Below are 26891 nucleotides of genomic sequence, written 5' to 3'. Positions count from 1 at the left end.
AGCTCCACCTGCAGCCACGAGGACTGCGCATGCGTACCACACACTTTCAGCATCTCTCACTCGGCGGGCTCATGATTCCTTGTTACACTGGGCTCCTCTGATTTGGCTCCCTCGAGAGACCCTCGTTCATCAGGGGAACTTAGGGCCACCACAGAGGCTTAATTAGACGCTGCATCTTTCTCTCTTTCTAATACAACATTCTTGCGGGGAGCAACTCCCATTGGAGGGCACATGAGCTGGCTCTCCCAGATCCCAAGGAGATGTTATCCCGCAGAGACAGCTTCATTTCTGTCTGGCAGCCCAGCTAGTGGCTTTGGGCTTGCCACCTTCCTGCCGGTTACACCTCTCCTTCTCCATCCATGAGTGCTGAACCTCTCGTTCCCATTCCTTCCTATCCATGCTAGATTACCACGGTAACTGGCCGACGTGGCTTCATCCAGAGAAAAGTCCATTTAGCCACACTCGTACCGTCAACAGTTTCCTTTTAATTTGAAAACTGATTATAAACTATAATACAGTGGTCACAAGTCTCTCACACAGTCCTGAACACTCCCGCAATTCTTGGAGTTATGTGGAAGGCCCACCAACGAGTATAAAAGCCTCATAGCCTAATGGCTCAGAAGGGAAGTGTCACAGGGCCGTAGACAGAGAAAAGTGAACCCCAGAATATGTCCTCCCCAATAATACGAAACAAACTCCCTAAAGCATCTCAAGTGATGGTAACTTCAGAGAAAGTTTTTACCTTTCTTTCTTCTCATCCATCACCAACTTACCTGGAGTAATTCCCTAGCTGACACTAGGGCGCGGGGAAGGCCCTTTCTGGGTACCCTTCCTCCATCGGCAGGTCATAGCACTGTGAAAGCTTGCATATAAATCCCTCTTTGTGAGCCACGGGAGCTGCCCAAAGCTCTGGGGTGACGTGGGATTGGCTGTCTTGTCAATCTATTAGCAAGAACCACCTGGTCTGTATCTGGGAGAAAAGCGCTATTCTGGGGAGCTTTGCTTCCTTCAGCTTCCCTGTGGCATCTGATCTTTAAAAGAAAAGATCAAGACGTGAAAGCAGATTGCTCGGAGCTCAGAGTGAGACAGAATGGAAAGAATCAGGGGCCCTTTCTTGACCCTCCCCAATTCGTTGTCCACCCCTGCCCTCACTGCCCCAATAAGACCAAAGAAAACAAAAGCTAACCAGCTAAGATGCTTTCAAGATGTACGTGACTGCGACTGTTGTGACTGGTTATTTGCACAACGCAGCAGACATATTTGTCATTGTTTAAATACCTTCTCACTGGACTGAAAACAAGTTAATGAATAACTGAAAATGCCACCTTGGGGATGAAAAAGTGGGAGCACATTATAATGAAATTTGTTTGTCCAGACCATTGAGGATTTAATTGCTAATTTTAGCTGCAGGCTTTTGGCGACTAAAATTAACTTATAACCCAATGGTACTAAACAATATTAATAATATTATTCTAAGTGGATAATTCCATTACAGTTTATAAAGTACTTTTATATCCACTAACACATGTGTTTCATTCAATAACATGTGAAGTGGGCAGGTCAGGAAATAGTTTATCATTATTTTTGCATATGAGAAATAAGGCTCAGAGGAGCTGAGTGACTTTGTTCACGGCCAACCCTGGAAATGGCAGACACAGAACTGAGGCTAATTTGCTTGACTATGTGGATGAAATGCCCTCCTTTACATCTCAGGCCTCAGCAGCCTAAGGGCAGGAAGGTACCCTATTCATCCATCAGATGGGATCTGCCTCCCAGTGTGAATGACATGGGGTCCCCTTACACTGAGGTCACATGTCTGAGGGACTGATAGCCCAAGAAAGAAGGTTGGAGAGAGTCAGTACAGGATCCTGCCAGAGAATCCCAGAGCTGGGTTACTTAGTAGTAACTAAGTGGCACGTAAGTGCCAAAGATCTGACTGGTGGGCTTCCAAAGAGTGCGAAGGAAGCAGGCTCGGGTTGTTCGACCTATGGAATACACTTTGGGAAAACTGCCCTAATCTCTTCCTGGGCTTGTTACCAGCAGGGCAGGCAGTATAAAGAGATATATTACTGTATCCACATGTATTTTGAGCTCTGAACAGGACTCCACAACTTTCCCACTAAAAAAAACCCAGGGCATTTCATTCCCCTACGAACTTTTTACTCATTCTTCAACAGGCAATAGGATTTGTTCTAAACATGAAAAATTTGCAGATATCACCCATGATAAAAGGCCCATCATAAAGTTCCTCCATTGGTTTTATCCTTTTCACCAAACCAACTGTTAATGAATTTATCAATGCATGCGACCATCAGCCCACGCTTGTGAAGGTTTGATTTGACAATTTACAAGAAAAGTTAAGCCACTAAAGCATCCTTCCGCTCTTCTATGGGCACAAATGTGTTAGGAGAAGGAATATAAGATTACATTTGATCTGCTAAAAAAGAAATAATTGGCTTAAAAATATTTCCTACTTTCTGGTTTTGGGAAGTCATTGTTCTTTTGCTTCCAGATTGTAAAGTAACTGAAGGGAGGGAATACTGGGTACAGCCTCATGGGGCCCACAGCTGTGAGGTCGTAATGGCTTCACTCCAGTATTGCTGGAAAGGGGTGATGGGCAGGGGAGACGCAGAGAGCTGCTTGCTCTCACAACACCTGGAGATGACAGAGAATGGCCAAAGGGACCTGCCTAGGCCTGGAATTCAACTTCACCCTCACTCCCAGACAGGGAACAGGTGACAAGTTTTCTCTTTTTAGTCCTCACACTGACATGGAGAGACTGAAAGGTTCTTGAGGGCAAACATTTCCACAAGACATATTTCTTTACTATGGCAAGAAATAACTATTTGGTTTTTGTTTGTTTGTTTGTTTGCTTTTTTGATTTCTTTTGGGGGGATAATTTGATTTATTTATTTATTCTTTCTTACTTACTTATTTATTTATTTATTTATTTATTTATTTATTTATTTAATAGAGGTACCGGGGATTGAACCGAGGACCTCATGCATGCTAAGCACATTCTCTACCACTGAGCTATACCCTCCTTTCCCAAATTTTTTTGGGTCTAGATCTACTTTTATTTATTTATTTTTAATTGAAGTATGGTTGGTTTACATGTTGTGTCAATTTCTGGTGTACAGCATCATAGTTCAGTTATACATATACATACATATAGTTGTTTTCATATTCTTTCTCATTACAGGTTACTACAAGGTATTGAATATAGTTCCCTGTGCTCTACAGTAGGACCTTGTTGTTTATTTTATATACAGTAGTTGGGATCTGCAAATCCCAATTTATCCCTCCTCACCACTCTTTCCCCACCTGGTAACCATAAGTTTGTTTTCTGTCTGTGAGTCTGCTTCTGTTTTGTGAATAAGTTCATTTGTGTCTTCATTAATATTGGTTCAAGTCCTAAGCCCAAGACGTATTTCATGAACTGTCTTCCTCACCCTACTGCCAACCCAACCGCCGAAGCCCCTCTTACTCCCACGTACAACAAATGATGTAGCTGTCTTCTAGAGTTTGTTTCCGCTTTCCTCATCCAAAGAAATAGGTTTTCACAGTATCCATTCTTTGACCCAACTTGAGACAAGATTATCTTCGTTTTCTGACTCGCTGTTAAAAAGACATGAGGCTCACCAGCCTACTCTGCCTGTGCCCACAGAACAGCGCATGCTGGCGCAGAAGCAGGTCCAAGGATGATAGAGGTGAGGGAGTGGTAACGCAGGTGTCTCTGAGATAGGTATTTCTTGCTGGGAGTTGTCCTGTGAGCGTATATTTCAATTGTTTCCGACAGCAGGTATGCACGTGTGCATGCGTGCATGTGTGTGCATGGGCGTGTGGGTGTGTTTCTGTTTGGATGAGACTTGGCAGAGAAGGGGCAGATGCTTCAGATGCTTAGTTATCACGCCTTGGCAGGGACACATGGGCAGAGCCCTCAAAGCTTCTCAGGGATCAACCCCAGTCAAATCACTGGAAGTAGCCAGCTTCCCAAACAGCTTACAATAAGAGCTTTGACCGGGCCAAAAACTAGGAACAATACTGATGGCAGCTTGACAAAAAGACAGTCATCTTATTGCACCAGGTCCCTCATGGATGATCTGTCTTTGAAAGGGAGTCTGAACATGGGTGTTCAGGGCAAGTGTTTTATAACTCATGGGTTAAATGCAACCTTCGCAGACCTACAGCTGCGGAGAAAGCCAAAGAGCTTCCAGAGATTTTGGAATAATAACAATAATCTTCTGGTTGTCATCAATATTTGCAGAGCTTCACAGGTTACAAAGCACTTTCTCGCTCATTACCGATCGCGTCTGACTTTCACAATAACTCCTTGAGGTATAGGCAAGGATGACTGGCCCCATTGTACACCTGGAGAAACAGGCTCAGAGCAGCTACATAACTTGCTCACAGTCTCAGTGTTAGTAAATATGCTAGGACTGGAACCCAAGTGTCCTAATCGATCACTGGGATGGCCAGGCCTTGGACCTCTTCTACACTTCCCAGAATACTTAGCTCACTGGGGGGGCAGTTTAGTGGCTTCTTCGATGCTTCAAGTATTAAGCCTCAGTGCCACGAGTGCTCAGTTAGAAGGTGCTAACGGCTGTCAGCAAATTAGCTAGGGGTCTTGTTACCGTGACCTTATGCTTCAGTAGGTCTCCAGGTGGGGCCGGAGAGTCTGCATCCCTAAGCAGCTCCCAGATGAAACAGACGCTGTTCCCCTGACCCCACTTAGAGTGACAAGGGTTAAGGGGGTATTGCTGAATGTTGGTTGCTGGCTTTTAATTGTCTTTTCTAGATCTTAAACAAACAAGCAAGAAAACAAGGCAACTGATCCTAATCTGCGTCGGCAGGCTCTTTGAGCGCCCGCAGGTTGGCAGTGACAGCAACAGACCAGTTGCTTTAATGGTATATAACAATTGTGGAGTGCTTATGAGGTGCCAGGCACAATGCCAACTGGTTTGCATGGATTATTTTGTTTAATTGCCACAACCCCACGAAACAGGCTGGAAGAAATGCAGTAACCCACCAAAATGGACACACAATAGCCTTCTTCTGAGAAGTGAAAGGAACAGGTCAACCTGTGACTATGGGTAAGAAGACATCATGTAATAATCATCTCAGCAGCAATTAAATCCAACGATCAGAAAGAAGGGTCAGACCCTGTGAATTCTGTGTTAAATTTAGAAATAAGAATTATAGAAATATAGAGCACTTGGGGAATTTTGGAATGAAGACTTTGAAGATTGAATATAGCCCAGAAGGCCTGGAAACTACCTAACACTTATTAGCATCCTGGTATACCAGCATGCCGAGGTCCAGGTGTGGGCAGCCCTTGGTAAGAAGTCTGGCTTGCCAGACTGGAGAAGTCAAAGGAGCTACAGTAGGGAAAGTGAGACCTTTTTAAAAGTGGAAACAGCTCAGGAGAAGAAAACAGAGAACCTGCAAGGTCAGAAGAAGATCTCCCCAAAAGACTCCAGTAAGCAACTTGCCAGGGGCTAAAGCCAAATAAATGAACATAATTACAGATTGCTGGCACTGGAATGGCCTGCGAGAATTGTCTGGCCATTCTCTTCATTTTACAAATGGAGAAAATGACTTCTAAAAAGAGAAAGGGGCTGGCCCTGGGACACATGGGAGTTAGAAGCAAAGCCAAGAATAAAAGCTAGGTTGTCCTGTACTTCATCAAAAGAAGGGAAGAAGTGAGCCGGGAAACCAGCCAGTAGGACCACTTGCTGGTTATGGTGCAAAACAACTGTTCACGGACAAAAGGGAGATAGAAGAGTCTGAACATACTCTGAGCTTTGTTTTTCATTTCCAAGTTGTCTTTCAGAGGGAGGAACCTGGAAGTACTAAACGAGATGGCGGTAAATGCACACAGTGTTCCAAGTCTAGTTGACTAAGTGGATGCTGATGAATCACCAGGACCAGATGGCATCCACCCAGATTTGGGGTAAAATTGTGTAACAGCTGACCAAAGTGTATAGCTTGTTATTCCAAATAGCTATTGTGCCACGAGCCTGGCAGGTTGCCAGCGAGTCTCCTCGCCACGAGAAGCATTTCAAAGGGGACCCAAGGAACTCCAGGCCGGTAGGATCACTGAACGTGTGAGGCAAGTGTAACCTATTGGGAGTAGGGCATCATTTTTCCTGTAATTTAAATTAACCACCGTTTGTGTAGTGTTTTACACTTTACAAAGCACTTAGGGTTAATCATGCCTAACTAATTGACTAGAATTCTTTAAGAGAATAAATGTGCATGTGGACAAAGGGAAACCAGTGGATGTAATCTATTTTGATTTTGAAAAGGCCCTTGACAAGGTCCCACACCAAACACTGTTTAAGAAAAAGTTAAGTCACCATGGAATTGTTGGATCATGTTTTGAAATGGAAAAGATGGACAGGCAAGTAGCTTATAGGCAGGAAGCGAGAGGAGAGACAGGCAGGACTTTGGGAGAAACCTGACCGGTGGTGTGTGCTAGGGATCAGTGCGGGGCCCGGTTACTAGTTTGGTGAATCATCTGAGCCAGCTTCAGATGACTCAAAGCTTTTTTGGGTAGCGAAATGCGAAGCAGATTTGTCCAAAGAGTGGCCTCGGATATCTAACTGCCTGGCTCCGAATTCTGACTCTGACCTTAGCGATGGCATGACCTGAGGCAAATTACTCCACCTCTTCCAGCATCAGTTTTCTCATCTGTAAAGTGGGAATAATAACAGTGGTGTTTTGAAAATGATACGAGGCAATGTGTGCAAAGGTCTGGTCCAGTGCTTGGAGGTGTCCAATAAACATGAGCTTCTATTGTTTTTACTTATTATGTTTATCCCACATTCTTTTTATAGGATGCCAGGCTCTGAGTGATCATGTTATGCCAGGAATGGAACTTGGGAGCCACTGCAGACTATTTCCTGAAAGCATTGGCAGAACTTGTTTTAGTGATTCAGCGGTCGGAGATAACTGTAGACTGAGATGGTTGTGAAGGATTTCATTGAAGGAAACTAATAATTATGAAGCACCTAGGATATTCTAGATACTGGGCTAGACGCTTTACAAATTTCTCCCTTGATTTGATCCTGAAATAGTCCTATGAAGTTGGGGTAATGACTTAGATAGGAGGCTAAGAACTGACCAAGGTCATGCTAACTCATAAGGAATAGAGCCAGGATTCAAATACAAGTTTGCTTTATCCCTAAAACTATTTTTTTTTTCACTGCATGATACCTGAAATTCACTTAGAGGGATAAGTGTAATTTAAGAAAAAATAAAAGGGTGTATTTACACAGAAATAAGTGGCAGCAATGGTATAAAGACAGGGGCATGAGTATGGTTGTTCTTGCCAAAGTGGAGGGTCCTACGGGGCTAGTGGGGGGAAATGAAGCCAGAAGGGTACTTTAGGCCAGACCAGAAGGCCCTCAGAACTCTGCCGAAGAGTCTGAACACTAGCCTCCAGGCAGTGGGGACAGGATGAAGGCAGCCAAGCGAGGTAGGAGATGTTTTAGAAAGATTAACCTTGCAGCTATACAAGATGGTGGAATCTTCTGCCCGGTTCTCTGATTCTTTGTTCTCTAATCTGCTAGCCTAAGGCTCTCAATACTCTCATCTTAGCCTAGAAGCCTGGAGACCACTTAAGATGTGATTGAAATAATGTATGCAGGAGGGTGAAAGGGAGATAGAAAAAAAACAGGAAGAGAGGCAGAAAAAAATTGCAAATAATCTACAGTGATTTGGTGCCCAATTACATGAAGGGCAAGGGAGAAGAGTCAAAGATGACTTTAGTTTTAAGCCTCAGTGACGGGGAGAACGGTAGTCGCATCAGGAAAAGAGAATTATTAAGGGAGGGCCAGTTTGGGATGGTCTGTTGGTAAGTTTGATTCATGACACATAGAGTTCAGGGTAACGGCGAGAAAGCCAAGTAGAAATGACTAGTAAGCAGCTGGAGATGGGGGATGATAGCTCAGGAGAGCAGTTTAGATTGGAGGTAATGATTTTATGAATTATCCCCATAGTGGTATAATAGTTAAAGAAGTTCACTGTAGCATTATCCACAACTGCCAAGAGGTAGAAACAACCTAAATGTCCATTGACAGATATATGGATAAAGAAATGGTGGTATATACACACAGTGGAACATTATTCAGCCTTGAAAAAGAAGGAAATCCTGTAGCCGTATGCTACAGCATGGATAAACCTTGAGGACATTATGCTAAGTGAAATAAGCCAGTCACAGAAGGGCAAATAACCACATGATTCCATTATATGAGGTAGCTAAAGGGGCCAAACTCATGGAAGCAGAAAGTAAAACGGTGGTGCCAGGGGTTGAGGGAGAAAAAAGGGGACTTAGTGTTTAATGGGGACAGAGTTAAAGTCATATACGGTGAAAAAATTCTAGAGGTCTGCTGTACATTCCACATATAACTAACAGTATTGTACAATTAAAACTTTGTTAAGAGGGGCAGATTTTGTGTTAGATTTTTTATTCTTGCTAGAATAAAAAAAAAAAGAACTTACCAAAATCATTAAAAAAAAAAATGGAAAGAGCAAAAGTGGATAAGATCTGTGCTTTCTCTGAAGAGAGAAAAGATAGAGGCTTAAGAAGAGACCCAGTTTCAGGGGAGGATGAGAAAGAACTAGTGAAGGAAAGAGGCTGAAGGAGAAGGAGGAGCTTGTAGGGTCTCAGACGCCTTGGGCGATAGGATTTCAAGGACAAGGCTGGAGCCAAGTTCGAGTTCCAGCTCTTCCATTTAGATGAATCTCAGTTCTTCTCTGAGCCCCAGTTTGCTTATGTGTAAAATGGAAAGAAGGACACCTACCCATACAAAAGTATGTTGTAAATTGGGATCATCAAGACAAATGTGAATGTAAAGGAATATTTTTTGTGGTGGTTATTTTGCCTTCTTGACACCAGCATCTGTTTGTTTGTTTTTTTCTGTGTTTTCATGTAGCTATGCAGTTCTGTGTCATAGTCTGTTTGAGACTACTTGTGAAAAAAAACAAATATGACATTCTCAGAAGAGAGGGTCAGCTAATGCCTCTACCTTTGAAAGTTATCCCACCATTGGTTTTTACTAGACTCTCCAGATGCCATTTTTTTTTCCATCAAAAGAGATGAATGAACCCAGGAATTCTCCAGTAGGAAACAGAGCCAACTGATCAGACCAGTTCATTTTAGACAATGAAAAACAGGAAGCTACCTTTTTAATCTACCCAGGTCCAGAGATTTTTTTTAAAAGGCTACCTACCTGAAAACTTCATTTTTCTAGATTGTAGTCTTTCCTTAAAGAATTGATGGCATTGTGGCTTGCAGGGATTTTAGGGGAGTTATAGAGAGCAGAGTCAATTGGTCTTTAATTCCCAAGCATCACCATTTTAGCTCAGATTTGCACCCGCGCTAATCAGTTACCTGCAAGGAAGCGGAGCTGATTCTTCACTTTCATCGTTCCGTCACCAGAGCCTCCAATACACTCATCTTCATCATCGCCGCAGTCTCCACTTTCAAGCCCTTCCTCATCAAGGTTTTTATCCAGAACTCGACCTTTGGGCACTGACATGGTTCTCAGGAGCTGAAAGAAAACAACCATGTAGGTCTGAAACAGTGTGTGATGAACAGGAGGCATTATAAAATGTTAAAAGAGTTACCAAGAAGCTTCAAAAAATCATTTTCAAATTTAAATAGATGTACACTGCTTGTACTCTTTAGAGTTTCCAACTTCTGGACCTTTCCATAGAATCCGACACGATTCTCTACAACTCGGGAGCCAGAGTGTATATTACATCAGATCTTTCCCAGGTCGTCAGTTCCTGACAGCCTCCATGGGACAACTCACTGCCAAGGAACTTACGACATGATAGGCAAAGCATATGTTTGACCCCCTTAATTTTTAATTTATTTTTTAAATTGAGGTATAGTCAGTTTACAATGTTGCATCAATTTTTGTGGTACAGCATGTTTCGTACATGTACGTAGATACACTCCAGACACAAGTGAACTCATTTACAAAAAACCTACCAGACTCACAGATACAGAAAACAAACTCATGGTTACCAGAGGGGGGAAGGGGGTGGGAAGGGATAAATTGGGATTTCGAGATCTCCAGATACTAATTACTATATATAAAATAGACAAACAAAGCATATTTATAGGCTGAGAGAACACCAAGATCAGAAAAGATGCCTCTGGAAGCCCTCTATAACTATATTTACATTCACTAAATTAAAACAACAGATGCGTCCCACCAAATGAAGAGAAGAGCAGTGACATTTTATATACAGTTAAAGGAATACTTATAATTAATTGCCACATACTGTGCCCTGACCTCTAGAAAAACTTTTAAAATATCTCCCTCTTCCACAATCTCAATATGATGCTTTGAAATTCATTTTGCTTTACTGTAGATAATATGCCTAATACGAGGCATGTCTGTTTTGCTCTTCAGTGTCTCTGGCTGTTTGGTCGCACAGCCAACGCCTTTCTAATGTTATAGTGACTTCCACCTCCCAAAGTCTCTCCACTGATCCAGAAGCCCAGCTCACAACATGAGTGGTCTCTGCGGGCAATTCTCCAACTCCATTTTACTTTTCCTCACCATCTCTTTCCAAGGCTGTATTCCAGCGTCCTCTATCCCTGCTCTGTTCGGCCCCATCACCCACTTTTAGTCCTAAATCTCAGTCCTACCTCCTATTTTTAAATAAAGGACAACAAAAGATGCAGAGTATGCAGATGTGGCATACATGTACAGGGACATCTTGGTTTCTGTGGTTTCCATTGTCTGTGTTCATTGTCACTGCAAAATATACTTTTATATTCCCCACCTGTGATTTAGCTGCTACACCAAGATCTACTTGGAACAATCAACAAACCATACAGAAATGTTTCTCCTTTTAAGCAAAGAAAGAAAAGTCCACAACAAAAAGTTGGTTCTTTCCTAGCCAACAATCTCTAATGGTGTGGGACAAACGAACCCACTTACCATCTCCCAGTCCAGGACCATCTCTATCCTGCCGCTCTACCACTCCACCCACCCACCATTCATCCTACACATCTGAATGTACAGTAGAGACATATAGGCTAGGATAAACTAGACCAGCGGTTCTCTAACTTTAAGATTTCAGGACTCCTTTATACTCTTATCAGGCAACCCAGGGAAACTTTGGATTATATAGTTATATCTATTGACAGTTACCATCTCAGAAATTGTAACTGAGAAATTAAAAAAATTAGTTAATAACTAATTTAAACATAACAAGAATAAGCCCATGATATATTAACATAAATAGCATTTTTAATGAAAAATAAATATATTTTCCCCTGACATAAAACAGTTATAAGGAAGGGTGGTGGTGGTCTACGTTTTTGCAAATCTCTTTAATGTTTAGCTTCATATGATAGCTGGGTTATCATATCTGCTTGTCCCTTCAATCTGTTGATATATATTGTTCTGGTTGAAACATGTGCAGAAAATGCAGCCTCTCACAGATATGTAATGGGAAAAGATGGAAGTATTTTAGTAGGCTTTTCAGATAATTGTGGGTTGTTTTCATCGATACGACGTAAAAACTCAACAAATAGGAAAGGTTAGTTGCAATGCTGAATATGAAATGATATAAATAAACTTTTCATGTTCTGATACATTAAAATCCATTGAAATGTTCTGGATTTTGAATGGGAGTTTTACCCATTTCATCTCACGCATGCATCATCCGAAAAATCCTGTTTCACCGAGCTGTGCAGGTCTTCCAAATAGTGACACCTTTCATTATATGATACAAAAAAAAAAATCACATTCATTAATATCACCTCCAATCTCATTAGAAAAGTCTTCAGAAGCTCTCAAGGTCATGGTGGCAGATACAAGTTTTCCAAAATTTTAATTTTCTCTTGAAAGTTTGAATTTTATCCTTGGCAACAAACAGTCAGTGTTTCCTTTAACTGTCAGGCTCTCTTTGTGCCTTTTGAAGACAACATCTAGCAAATACTCAAGTCTGTATAACCATTGTTTGCTGGTCATTATCTCAGAGAAAAATGGTATTGCATGAAAATGGAGGCTAGTTTAGCTCCGAGCTTAAATAATCTCACAGGTGCTTTTCCTGGAGACCCATATCAACATGATTTGCAGCAGAAGTACCTTAAACAAACGTCAAATTTCCTAACATAGAATATTCTTTAAAAGTATACTCAAGGGTTAAGGTTTAATAAATTAATCATGTTTACTGCTTCAGCAATGACGTAATAAGTGAAAGTGCCTTTTATTTTCCTGCAAGTGCAGACCAGTGAAGAATACAGTGATCACCAGCACAGTTTGGCGCCACTGCCTTGATCCATACTGTGGTGCCAGCAGCTGTAGTCACCATTGCTTTTGCACCATCAGTGCAAATATCGGCTCAGTGAAAAAGGCAATTAACCTTTTAGAATTATTGTGCAAGGAATTTTGACCTCGTGGATCCCTGGGTATCATGGACTTACCAGGGTCCATCAACTTGTCTTTGAGTACTGCTAACCTAGACTATAACAACATTTCAGTTTGACCAAAACACCTGAATTTCCTCCTTTACCATCACTTCTTATGGGAAAATTGCTTTTGACATATACATATACATTTTGAGTAAGGCAAACATTCACTGAGCACCTTAATGTGAGTTGTTTTCCTTTCTGTCTATTGAAAGCACTCCATCCTTTAAAGCCAAGTTCAAATGTCACTTCCTTAATAAAGCCTTCCCGGTTACCACAGATGGTCATTAGAGTTCTGCCTTTCGCTCTTCAACCACTGTTCCCTTTATCTGTACCTCCTAAATAGCACTGTATGTATGCAACCTGGTATTATTTATCTGTACGTGTGGCTTTGCTCCACCACCAGACTGAGCTGCCCAGGGGCTGTGTATTATTTATCTTATTTATCTACGATCTTATTTATCATAGCATTTAAGGCAGAGTCTGGCACATGGTAGGACCTCAATAAATGTGCTATTGAACTGAAGCACAATGAAGTGGCATGACATTTTTTAATTCCTTAAAAGCTACTTTCACAACCTCATGAAAAAGGAGAAAGCCAAAGCACAGATTAACCGGAGAAGAACTTGTGAATGAATAGCTACACCCCTTTGGACGACCCAGGCGAAGATCTGTAGCTAATCTTTGAGAGGCCGTCTTCCAACTTTGTGTACCATGCCCCCAGGATTCTCTGGTATTTCAGGTTTTTTTAAAAAGTGCAATTAAAACAAACAAAAAAAAACTTTAAAACTTTGCCAGTGAAATGACTTCTTTACTTCCTAAATTACTCCCATTCTGGAGACAACTTCAGCATTGAAGAAGGATTAGAGCATCCTTTCAAACCACATTACACAGACATCTGCTGATGAGCCTAACCCTCACACTTTAACAAAACAGATCCAAACCTAGGAAGCTATTGTGAATGCAAAAGTCTTACAGAAAGGGTCTGAAGCTCCAGTGTTGAAAGAAAGAACGGTAATGTGTCAGAGAGGAGGAATTGCCAGCAAGGACAGCCTGGAATTTGGCACAGAAATCAAATCAGCTAATTACAATGCACAATATTGACCTTTTGGTTCCCTCTCTCACTCTTTACAATGTTATCAAGACTGAACACTTGCTTTATAAAAGGAAACTTATGAGGGCCTTGCACACGAATCAGTTAACTTTAGGTGCCTAATGCTTTTTGGTGAACTGTTTGCCATTTTCAAAGGACACTATCCTATTAGCTCTTTGAAAGCCAGGGCTCAGAATAATGGTTATCAACGTAAACTCTCTTATGAAAACACCAGTCTGATTTCACTCCATGACCCCCAGAACCACTCTCTAAATCTGACATTTCTGCTGGGCCCGGTTTGGGCCGCCTTAGCGGGAAGGACACGAGGCCCTCCGCTGCCAGCTTTTCCCCACTGCCACCCTCCTGGCTACCCTCTTTGACTCACATGAGGCTCTCATAGTTGCTTAAAGATACAACCAGTTTTTATTTTATAATATAATATTTTTATTCTGTAAATATCTATATAGAAAGGTGAGAGAAAAGAGAAATAAGGGGAAAAAATCCCATTTCCCAAACTTTAATGACCAATATTTGTGTGTTCAGGGGTAGGGTTTATTTTTACTGTCTATATTTTTACATGGTAGAACTTGCAGTTTAGAGTCAGACTGACTTGGGTTAGAATCCTGGCTTTCCCCCATTAACTTCTGCCTTTCCAATTATTAACTTTGCTGTTTCGCCTCCCTAAACCTCAATGTCCTCGTCTGTAATATGAGGAAAATAATGCCTGCCTCCTAGAATCATTGTTATGAATAAACGTGAGAAACGCGATGCTTTAAATGTGATGAAAACACTTCCCAGTGCCCTTCAGGGATCCACCAAAGTTCATTTATCCGTTCTCCTAATGTTGACCATTTCCACTGCTTGTAGCTCTTCTGCTTTTATAAATAAGGATGGAGTATCAGGAGCATTCAACAACGCTTTTCATATTTTGGATCATATTTGGATTATTTCCTTAGTTTCCCATTAGCAGGATTACTGGGTCAAAGGGCATGTATATTTTTATACACCATGGGAATGAGTCTTCAATTTCCATAAGAAATCACCTAGGATGTTTGTATAAAACTCAGGCTCCCAGGCCCCACCCACAGTGCTTCTAATTTCGCAGGTCTGGGGTGGAGCAGAGATCTGTACTGTTAACTAGATCTTCCCCCCCGCCCCGTCCCCATCTTACTGTGAGTGAACCACAGACCACACTTTAAGAAAGGCTGTATCACTGTCACTGCACTTCCCAGTAACCCACTGAAACCATCTTTGGACAAGAGTCATCTCAGCCCCACATGCATTTGAATCCTTAATGCATGCTCTTCAAACCACTTTATGAAAAAGCAAAGGCCATCTGAACAATTTCCTTTTCACTTAGGTATGGACATCATGACCTTCTGTCTTTGTAGTTAATAAAAATATCCTTGTGTAAATTGAGTGACTTCATTTGATTAGAAAGGGAAATATTTAAAGTTAGCCTTGGAACAGGTACTCAGAGTTGTGTGATAAAAGGAAACAAAAAGCCTGGAATAATTACTTAAGAAAATTAGAACCACAGTGTAAGAGGGGGAAAAAGGCTTTCTAGAATAAAGCAATTTCATGTTCTTAAAACCATAAACCAAGATAACAAAAGAGCACGGCAGCGTGGGACAACATGATTTGGCTCTTTTTATGCTTGGTTGACTGGAGAACAAAGATCAAACGACATACTTGTAGCTCTTAGGGGATCAAATACACTGAAATTAGACCAGTGAGAGCAGCAACTCTCGATCTGTCTATAGGGTATAAATAACGTGCCTCTTGGAATTACCTTGATTGCAAAGATATGAACCTTATCAACCACACACCGTGCTAGGGCTTAACATATGTTCTCTCCTCTAATCCTTGAATCTGCACTGTCCATTCGTGTAACAGGGAAGATGGCCCTCCCCATTTCCCACATCAAGGGAGGCTCAGAGGGGGGGGGGGGTAAAACTTGACCGAGTCACTACGTAAGTGATAGAGACCTCATTAAAAACAAAGTCTTCTGCTCCCAAGTCCAGAGCATGTCAAGAAAAACACGGTCTCTTAGGTAAAGATATCAACTAATGGAGCCTTCATTCATGTTTTTTGCCATCTTGACATCTTTACCTCAGATAATTTCCAGTTCAACCTCATGTTCTCAGATACTGTCCACAAACTACACCTTGATGGGAAAGCCTTTTGTTACTGGGTGGGAGAGCTGGGAGGCTGAGATAGTGACATTGGATGCTTCTGGCTTGTTTTTCCCAGACTTGCCATCTACTGTGTCTTAAATAACCAAACCATCTCATCATAAACAGGTTTGTTTTGAAAACCTTCAGACAGCTGGTTAGAATAGAATGAAAAATTCCATTACTGCTGCTACATGGCTAAGAGTTTTCTTGACTTTAAGCTCTTTAGCATTTTAAAAATAAAGGAGAAGTAACAAAGGAGATACTACAAATATGGGGGTTGGTGCATATTTTGAAGATTTAGCTGGTTTTGTCTCCTTTCGCTACTCACATACCTCTCTCTAGGCATTTTTAAAAAAGTATCTGGAATCTAGGTTACATTTTAAAGCTATTAAGCTGGGCTTACAAAACTGATTTTGAACTATTTGGATGCTCAGCTTTATACAACCTGCGAGGAATGCTTTGGGGGCCTGACTTTCCGTGTCCACAGCAATGTAAATACATGCTTTAGTGTTTGTATTTGAGTAGCGTAAGCTAATGGGAAACAAATGTGGTGACTCCAATGAATCCCAGCTTTTGGGGAATGCCATTATTATTTATACTTCGTGCACATCCACAAGACCCAGGGCACATGACCTCTGCTTTGCGTGCACACTTTCTTTGAAGGCACGCACCAAAACCACAGCCACAACTAATTGGAAACAATTGCGACTCCACACACTTGAGATGAAGCCAGCACCCAAGTGTACAGGGCATTAACGGCTACATATGCGCTTCACACATTGGAGAGGCAATAAAGTATAGCTGTTAAGAGTGTGAGCTTTGGAATCTGACCAACATGGATTTGAATCTCTACTCAGCCTACTGACCAGCTGCGTTACTTTGAGCAAGTCACTTAACCTCTCTGAGCGTCAGTTTCCTTGCCTGTAAAATCGAGGATAATGCTATTCATTAACTTCGCAGGGTTGTTGAAGAATTAAATTCAAGAGCACCTTTCACCTTTCATAGTCCCATGTCTCCTTTTTTCACAGGCCTTTCCACAGTTGGTAATTATATATTCCCCTTTTGCACCCCTACTAGACCAACAGAAGAAATAATGCTCTGTTTCGATTACCCGTGTGTAGCACACGGTTTGCTACAAAGTAAATGTTCAATAAATATTAATTAAATGAATGAATAAACAAATAAATAGAATCATGTGTGTTAAAGTGCTCAGCACATTGCTTGGCAACATAATTTAGTTCTTGAACATGTTAACTCTGCTGCTGAGGATAATGATGATGATCTGGAAGAGGAAGAAAGGGAGGAAGAGGAGGAGGAGTTGCAGCCATAGCAGCAGATACAGAAGAGCAAGTAACCTTCCACAGCCAAACACCAAGGCAGCAGAAAAAAAGGTTGGGTGAAATTTTTGTAAGACAGTCTGAGGAAATCCTGGATGCTCCCAGTAAAATAACGGTCTGTGCACTAAGGATCACGCAGAGATGTGTAGTAATAAAGAGGGACCTGCTAGGGGATGTGCTTCCACATGGTCTGTCGGTACGAAGGCCACCCACACCCAGATGCACTCTTGTCTGGACCTGGCTTCTCCATCCGCCTCTTACACCGCAGCACATGCTTTTTCTACCCCTGCCACCTCCCCCTGTTCGTACTTTATGTTTCTTAATGCAGCGCTGAAACTTGTGAAAATAAGTCCTCCCGATTAAATAAATACCTGAAGAGTAAAACAAACCAGGAGGTGAAAGAAGTAAACTTAGGATGAAATTAGAACTATTTTGGTGGGGCTCCCTCCCAGTGGTAGAAATGGTTCTCTACAGTTTTAGGAATCTGTCCACTGCCTTAAAAAAAAAATCAGAATATTATTACCATAGCTCAGTACTGGATAGAGTTGTATGGTTTTCTAAGAGGAGGCTAAGTGTGGTGGTTAAAAGTCTGGGTTCCATCCCCATTCCCTCCATTAAAATAAATATACATTTATTTTATATTTATATAAATATAGCAGGTCCTATATTTATATAAATATATAAATAAATAAGAACCTAATTACCTCCCCCCCAAAAATGTTAAAAAAAAGGATTTACTTCCTAAAAAAAAAAAAAAGCTCACACTCTAGACACAGAATACTTGTGTTCAAATCTAGACTTCATCATTTACTAGCTTTGTTATTATAAACAAGTTATTCTTTAACCTCTCTGAGCCTTATTTTTCTTATCTATAAAATAGATACAGGAATACCTAGACGTATTTGCCAGACTGCATCATCGTGGGCATTAAATGAGGTAATCCATGGAAAGCACTAAGCTTAGTATCTGGCACATAGTAAGTCCTCACACAATAATATACTTATATTATATATTAAAATCTCTATTTACTAAGTATGAATCTTTGAGGGGGATGAATGATGAATTTTGGGTTCCAGAGAGCAGTTATGGCCTAGGTAGGGCTCATTCTGTGGAACGTTATAGGCTCTCGGTAAGTCTTAGTTATTGTATCACGACTATCAGCATTTCATTATTTTTTATAGTTAAAAGTACTCCCATACATGGTTTTCTCGGTCGATCCATCCTGGATCCCTGTGAAGCAGCAGGGTGAGTATTATTAGCTTCATTTTACAAACAAGAACATTTGAGCTGAGAGAGATGTGAGGCCACGTGCCCATTTTTAGCTTGAAAAGAGTTGAAGGGTAGCTCCTGTAAGGGGGTTAGAATTTGGAACGGGGCCGGGGAGGAGGGCTTCGGTACTCCAGCAGTAAATTAAAAAGGGCAGGGCCCTGGGACCAGCACAGTGCCTGACATATGGGAGGTGCTTAGGAAATGCTTGGAAACTGAAAGAATGGATGAACCAATGGGCTAACAAAATAAATACGCAATTTATGCACTGAATTTTGATTTCTCCCAATGTCTATCTCTTCAGCCCTGGTTGGATATGCCACTGCTATTGCTCTGCGGTGGTAATAGCTGATTCCTGCCAGGTAGTCCTGAGGCTAGACAGCTAGATGGAGGTACAGACAGACTGCGTACTGACCGCCAGCAGGTCCAATATTCCCCTCCAGTTGAGGGAGCCTCCTCCTCTGGTAAACTGGGGTAAAGTCAAAGAGGAAGGCAGAAAATTGATCTTTTTAAGCAAATGAACCAACTAATTTAAAGAGATGTGGCCAATCAAAGCACTAAGTGGCTGAATGAGGTTCTCAAGGCCACCTGGTGAGCCACTTCCACTCCCCAGATGAGGTCTCTATCTGCTAGATTAGTTGGCCTAATTGGTGTTAATTCTGTGCTCTGTAATGACCTTCCTTAGGGTCTCCAGCATTACTAGAATAAATCCCAGTTTAAAGGTCTGAAAGCCTCACAAAGTATAGTCCTGGTTATGAGGCTGGAGTCAAGGCTGGCCAAGCCTCCAGAAGCTGGCTAGATCAGGCCTATCGGCCAGGTAGCATAGCCTTGCAGGCCACCAACTCCAACTTCCCTCTGAAGGCATCTGACCCTGGCTACCATCATTGTTGAAGATGAGTGGCTTTTTGCCCCTATGTCAGTTTTTTGCCGTGGTTGTTGTTTCATGATTTTATTAACAGAGATACAATGTGCACACAGGCTGCTATTCATTTGTTTTTTTTCACTGTGCAGCCTGGTGTTGGGATTGGTGACTCTGGTGGCCAGCTGGGCTGCTTTCTCCACAGTGGCTTTGCAGTTCTTGGAGGAGACACTGAGCAATCTAGCACAGTAAGATTTGTTGCACATCAGCAGCACTTCAAGCTCCTTGACGCTGTGGACCAGGAACTTGCGGAAGCCACTGGGCAGCATGTGCTTTGTTTTCTTGTTGCTCCCATAACTGATACTGGGCACCAAGATCTGGCCCTTGAATCTCCTGTGCACCCTGTTGTCAATGCCTCTGGGTTCAACCAGTACCGCTTAATTTGACATATCGGTCTGACTGGTGCCAGATGAACTTCTTGGTCCTCTTTTTGACGATCTTGGGCTTCACGAGGGGTCTGAGGGTGGCCATGATGCCGACTAGGAGACAGCTGCTGCTGCCTCTGTAGGTAGTACCGAGGAAGAGAGGGGCCCTTTGTCAGTTTTAAATCATGAAAAGCCTCAAGGATGAAATATAACTTTTCGCGGAAGGAAAACTTATTTCGAAGACATTTGTGAAATCCCACAGAACTGCCCGGTTTCCAAAAATATTGCCTCAGTTAGATGAGGGCCACTGACAGAGGGTCAGGGTCCCAGGGCTAGAGGATGCCAAGATACTGCATGTTCCCTCAGGGAACTGAGGTTGCCCAGACATAATGTGAGCACTGACTACTGTCCTAGTGTATAAATCTGATTCATTCCAAATAGATATTTTGTGGTTATACTTTTGGGAAATGAGAATTCTTGCCTCTAAAAATACCCTCTGTGTAGCAACCACAGCAGCTATGTCATCAAGCACAGGGCTTTAAGCGTCAGCCTCAGTGGCTGGAGGAGATGGTGAGGTATCTTCCAGAAGGCATCTGGTCCATCAAGGGTTAATGAGATGTCTCTAGTTTTCCTGTCAAAGCTTCCTTCCTTTAAAGACTAGGTCTAGATCAGGATTTAGAAAGAGGTTTTCAGTGAAGACTGTTTTCCTTCTCTAATGTACGATTTGGAAAATATGAATGAATTTTCAAATATGTTTCAGATAATTAAGGTGGCATTGTATTATTCTGAAGTGTAATAAATGGCCTGGTGAATCTGGTACAAATTAATTAGCTGAGACTTGATGAAAAACTAGATTCTGAGTTTCTAATTATTATTTCCTTGGAGGTCAGAGAGCTTCAAACCTTTCCGTTTCCAAGTTTTAGGTTATAGACTTCTAAGGGGGAAAATGGGCTGCTACAGGAAACAGGAAGCATGAATGATATTCGTTTAATATTCTTATCTAATCACATACTTTCAAAAGGTTGAAATAGAAGAAACAAAAGAATGATACCCTTGTATACTTTTTAGCCTTACTCCTTAAGTGAAGATTAACTAAAAAATACTTGGGTAATTCTTCTAAATATGGAAAACTGAGATGTGTCCTAAAACAGTGCTTTATGTGATGAATACAGCACTGAGGATGCTAGGACAACTGGCTCTTTCTAAATCCACCATGTATAGGTTTTGTAACGCTTGGGTCACAGAAGACAATTAGAGCATTGGAATTTTTTGACAGCCATTGACAACCCTAGCTGCATACTACAACTACTAAATGATTAAGTCCATCCTTATCGAGGTGTAGTTTTCCTTTCCGTACCTGAGTGGCTTGAATGGAGTGGTCAAACAGTGGATGAAGGAATGTGAAATGGAACTGCTGCTATTCTCCAATAGTGAAGGAATTCGAGCCCTACTTTTTTGGCAACTGCTTAGAACAAGTGTTTTAAAGGAAATCACTGAACACTGCAGGGTAACTCAAGCTTGGCCATTAATACTTTGAATATATTCACGACCTTGTTGGAATCGCATGCTCAGTCAGTTGGTCTTTTAAGAAAATCACAGCCATGTTACATCTACTTCTTAGTGATAGTGATGATCATTCTCCCAATTTTGGCTTAGTCAATTCTACTTTCAGAAATTCCAGTTGCAGAATTTTCTGCTGGGTTGATTGTCTATACTTACAAATAATTTCTATTTAACATTTGGCTAAACTTCACTTTCACCTTTCATCCTCTAAATAAGACACTCACTAATTTAGTATATCTAAATGCTTGCCATCTGGGAGCATATCTTAGATTAATTTCACTTCCCCGAAGTTAAGCGTAGAGTTGGAGTCTACTACAGATACAATCATTTTCATTCCCATCTGGGTCTCTCTCATCATTGCTTCTTATTCTTAAGTTCCAAACCTCATCAAGCATTTCTCCTATTGGCTCTGCCTAGGAATCCATTCCTTAGATGGGTCCCTTGTTTTTCCTAGGAAGCTTATTAGAATTTAACCACAAGGTGTGGGAAGAGCAGCATGTAACCAAGTCCAACTAATTTGTGCTCAGTGTTGGGCAGAGCTTGATTCTGTGCTCTTTTGTCGACGTATATGTCCTAGAGATTATGGTGAAATTTTTTTTTCCGCTGGCCTTCTTTGGTGGATGGGGTGTGTGTATTTTGCTTACTCCTAGGACTGGAGGGCTTGGTTGGCTGTCTTACCTGGACTCCTGCCCTATCCCACAAAACTATTTGGTGATGATGGTAGTGATAGAGTGGCAGGCATAGGAGAATATGAGTGTGGGAGGCGAAAAGCATAGCTTATAACAGGCTGCAGCCAACACACATTTATAGTTTCATTTTTCTTTGTTTCTCTTCACTGAGCTCAGTAGGTAAGAATGTCTTTACCAGTTCTAACATGGGCTTCTTCACCATCATCTGAGACTCCTTTTAGTCATATTCAATTAACATTTTGTTAAATAAATACCTGTTTCCCTCCCCCACAATGTTTAAACTCTTTTGATATACCAGGTAATATGCACACATTCTGAACACCATGTTTGTTCAAGATACTTCTGGATACAGCCATGGTAATTTTAATCTTTGAAGAAATTAACTTGCATGCCCTTCCTAGATGCAACAGGTAAGGAGATGTTTGGAAAGCAGAGAACCTACTTCCCAGAGAATGATGGCCAATATGAGAAATGGAGATATTGGATGTATTAAGCATCTAGAAGTTTCCAGCACCATATTCAACATGTTACTAAAGGAATTGGGTCATAGACTTAAAATGGTAAGTGAGTTAGAAAGGACTTGAGAGAATATATGGTCCAATCCCATTTTACAGATGAGCACAGCAAGCCCACCCAGACAATCGTTGGCAGAGCTTTTCAACACACCAGTGCTACAAGTGATGCTAGCTTTCTGCCGAATCCTTGGGGATATCACCAGAGAATCAGTTGAGGGCAGGTCTGATAAGAGAGAGGCAAAGGGACTTGAGAGTTGTAAAATGTCTTTAGGTCCAGGAAGCAGGGGGCGATAAGCTTCTTCCTGGATCCTTAGCCAAACCTGGTCAAATCACAGCCTAGGAAGAGGACAGCATGGCCCCTGAGAACAGGTGGCAACCAATTGCCAGGTTGGCATGAGTAAGAGTTGGCAATAGAACATGGAGCCTGCCCTCAAGAAATATATAGTCCACAAGGAGCTCTTCTCTAGAAGATTTGAAAAGTAGTGGAATAAAACCTTACAAAGGCCTCATCCTGTCCACTCCTGATTAGGTGGATAAATCCACCTGCCAAAGTATAGGTACTTCCTTATTTTGTCCCATTTATCTCTTCCTGTCTATTCCCAAGAAATTCTAGTTGGAAACATCTTAAGAGAGGCTTAATCATACTGAAATCCTTGCATTCAATTAAACATAATTCTGTTTTGTTTCCTACTCTCTTTACTTATACACATTTAAGCATTTGATCCATTTTGTTAAAACAAATGGTGAATTCCTAAGTTACGGTGGCTTTCAACTAAACTGAAGTTTCCAATACGTTGCTGTCCCAAAAATTAGATTTGGTGGGGTGGTTATAATTTATACATCTTTAAATAGCAACTATATTTAAGGACTACCCTGACATTTCATTTGGTCCACATCTTGTGTTTTCATGTTTCCAGAAAGAAACAGGAACACATACAGTGTAACCATCAGAGAAGTTGTATGTAACGATTCCACAAGTTTGAACTGAAATCCAACATCATCATCTGTGAGTTAACAGTGCAGAGACCTTCTACTATAAATGTACCACCCACAACATCAGGGACAAAGTGCCCAACAAATTCACACTTAGGTACTCACACTTCTCCAGATACCTTAAGTAATGGAAAATAAATTTATAAACTGCCTCAGTTAGTAATATAAACCGAGGGGGCCACAGGGGTTTTCAGGAGGCTGTTGTTGCTACTAATCAAGTTTTTCTTCTTCCCAAAGCATGTCCCTACTCTACCTCACCCCAGCTTGACTTCTGTGTCTTATTCTAGTTACAACAGCCAGAAATAGTCATAAGTAAATAAGATTTATTTTCCGTCAACTCAACTGGGAAAATGGTTCCTTCACTTTTGTCATTAAGACAATACAGGCCAAGCATTCACACTTAGAAATACTGCCTTGCTTTTAGAGGAGGACACTCGTTCACTGTATTGATTTGTGAAATTCCACTTTCTAGCTCTATGCTAAATAATTATCCAAACCTATTATTTCTCACAGCTCTGTGTTTAAACTCAAAGACAAAGAGAATCATGAAAGCAGTGAAAGAAGCAATTCATCACATGTAAGTAATACTCAACAGGATCAACAGCCCATTTCTCATCAAAAACCAAGAAGCCCAGAGGCAGTGGGGTAAGATATTCAAAACATTGAAACAAAAAGAAAATCAACCAAGAATTCCATACTGGGCAAAACTGTCCTTCAAAAAATGAAGCAGAAATTAAGATATTCCCAGACACACCAAAGCTAAGGGAATTTGTCACTGTTAGACATGCGTTGTGAGAAATGCTAAAGGGAACCCTTTCAGCCAAAATGAAAGGATGCCAGACAGTAACCCAAAAGCTACAGAAAGAAATGAGAAAAACTAGTAAAGGTAACTCCATAGGTAATTATTATTACTTTTGTATTTTTGCTTAATAAATATTTTTCCTATTGCTTTTAAAGGACAATTACATAAAGCAATAATTATAAATATATGTGGATGGGCTTATAAAGATATAAACTGTATAACAACAACAGCACAAAGAAGGGGAGGGGGAACAAAGCCATACAGTAGCCATGTTAAATTGGTATTAATCCAAACTAGATTGTTATAAATCAAGATGTTAATTGTAATCCACAGGGCAACCACTAATAAAATAATTTTTAAAACATAATAAAATAATTTTATTTTATGGCAAAAGAATTAAACGATAAACCAGAAAACATTTTATGCAAAAGAAGGCAGTAATGGAGGAATAGAGGGAAAAAAGATACATAAGATATATAGAAAAGAAATAGCAAAATGACCAATGTAAATCCTATTACATCAGTAATTACATCAGCTGTAAATGGATTAAGCTGTCCTAAGGGCAGATCTTAATTATATGCTGCCTATAGGAAATATACTTCACATTCAACAACAAGAATAGTTTGAAAGTAAAAAGATGGAAAAATATACCATGCAAACAGTAACTAAAACAGAGCTAGAGTGGCCATACTAATATCAGACAAGATATATTTTCAGACAAAAGTTGGTACTATAGACAAAGAATGGCACTTTTCAAAAGATTGAGGGTCAATACCAATCATTTACAATGATAAATGTATATGCACCTAACAACAGAGCTTGAAAAGACATGAAGCAGAAACTGACAGAATTGAAAGGAAAATAGGCAATTTAAAAATAACAACTGTATATATCAATACCCCATTTTTAATAATGGCTAGCGCAACTAGACAGAATATTAATAGGAAATAAAAGACTTAAACAACACTGTAAACTAATTAGTGCTGAGGAAACTGAATATCTACATACAAAAGAATAATTTTTGACCCCTATCTCATACCACACACAAAAATTAACTCAAAGTGGACTGAAGGCCAAAATGAAGAGTTAAAACTATAAAGCTCTTAGGAAAAGACACAGGGGTAAATCTTTGTGAACTTGGGTGATACAAAAGCATGAGTGACAAAGGAAAAAGATAGATAAGCTGAACTTCATCAAAATGAAAATTACGTGCATCAAAATATGCCATTAAAAAAGTGAAAAGACAACTCATAGACTTCAAACATTTTTTTGTCACATATCTGATAGAGGTCTTGTATCCAGAATATGGAAAGAACTCTTGTAAGTCAAAAATGAAAGGACAACCCAATTTTAAAAATGCAAAGAGAATCTGAATAAACATCTAAAGAAGATATAGAAGTGGCCGATGAAAAGATATTCAACATCATGAGTCATTAGTGAAATGAAAATCAAAACCACAGTGAGATATCGCTTCACAACCACTAAGATGGCAATAATAATAATAATCACAAAATAACAAGTGTTAGGCTATGGAAAATGGGGGATCCTCATACAATGTTGGTGGGAATGTAAAATGGTACAGCTATTGTCAAAACAGTTTGGTATTTCTTCAATAAGTTAAATTATTACATATAGCTTAATGAAATTATATATATAATATATATAATTATATATGATAAATATAAAATTATCATATGATCCAGCAATTCCACTCCTAGGTATATACACAAAAGAATTGAAGTCAAGGACTCCAACAGATACCTGTACACAAATGTTTATAGCAGTATTCATAATAGTCAAAAGGTAGGAACAACCCAAATGCCCATCAATGGATCAATGGATACACAAAATGTGGTATATCTGCACAATGGAATATTATTCAGCCATAAAAAAGAATGAAGTATTGCTGCACACTGCAACATGGATGAACCTTGAAAACATTATGCTGAGTGAAAGAAGCTAGTCAAAAGGACCACAGAGTATATGATGCTATTTATATAAAAAATTCAGAATAGGTGAATTCATAGAAATGGAACACAGTTTAGTGGTTGCCAGGGGCTAGGGGAGGGGAGAATGGGAAGTGACTGCTAATAGGTATGGGGTTTCTTTTTTGGGGTGATGAAAATGTTCTGGAACCAGATAGTGGTGATGGTTGCAAAACTTGGTCAATTTACTAATAACTAGTAGATCATATATTTTAATATGGTAAATTTTATCATATGTGTATTTTATCTCAATAAAAAGCAAAAAAAGGGAACCAACCACTGGAAGATTTTACCACCCCAAGATATAATTCCTACTGTTGGCATTAAAGAGGTTATTGAAAAATTCTACTCTTTAAAGATATGAGTTGGTGTCTCCTCCTGTGAAAAGGTATTTTCTTGGAATAATTTTAAGGAAAAATCTTTATTTTATTTTTCTATTTCAACAAGCCTAAAAACTAAAATAACAGCATGTCAATTATCTTATTACATCAAAGTCTCAGGATACAGACTGGCTTTCAGTTCTCGTTCAGACTGTGCAAAGTGAGTCATGCAAGAAGGGCCATCAAGGTGCAGTGTAGCTTGTTCTGATACAGCAGGGGCCTGCACATGAAGAAACACTGGAAAAAAGCATTTAGTAAATACTTGTCATTTGGCTGAATTCTTGAGGTAGAAAATCAAAATGATTCCTAAACCATGAATACTATATTGGAAGGTTATGGTTTCCTGGGGGAGGTAAATTCACTCC

The 26891-nt window shown here is 40.5% G+C and overlaps 1 protein-coding gene and 1 pseudogene across 2 annotated transcripts in view; both read right to left on the bottom strand.

Moving 5' to 3' along the window:
- Nucleotides 1-26891, bottom strand: part of GPC3 (glypican 3) — a 368118-nt gene that overhangs the window by 41027 nt on the left and 300200 nt on the right. For both annotated transcript variants that reach the window (XM_031446156.2, XM_031446155.2), the window contains one exon: nt 9398-9557. In XM_031446156.2, the coding sequence (XP_031302016.1) occupies nt 9398-9557 (160 nt within the window). The remainder of the gene's footprint in view (nt 1-9397; nt 9558-26891) is intronic.
- On the bottom strand, nt 19111-19722 carry LOC105097043 (large ribosomal subunit protein eL32-like; annotated as a pseudogene).

This window comes from Camelus dromedarius, chromosome X, assembly GCF_036321535.1.
Source record: "Camelus dromedarius isolate mCamDro1 chromosome X, mCamDro1.pat, whole genome shotgun sequence".
Classification (NCBI taxonomy): domain Eukaryota; kingdom Metazoa; phylum Chordata; class Mammalia; order Artiodactyla; family Camelidae; genus Camelus; species Camelus dromedarius.
This window is presented reverse-complemented; position numbering and strand designations above follow the sequence as displayed.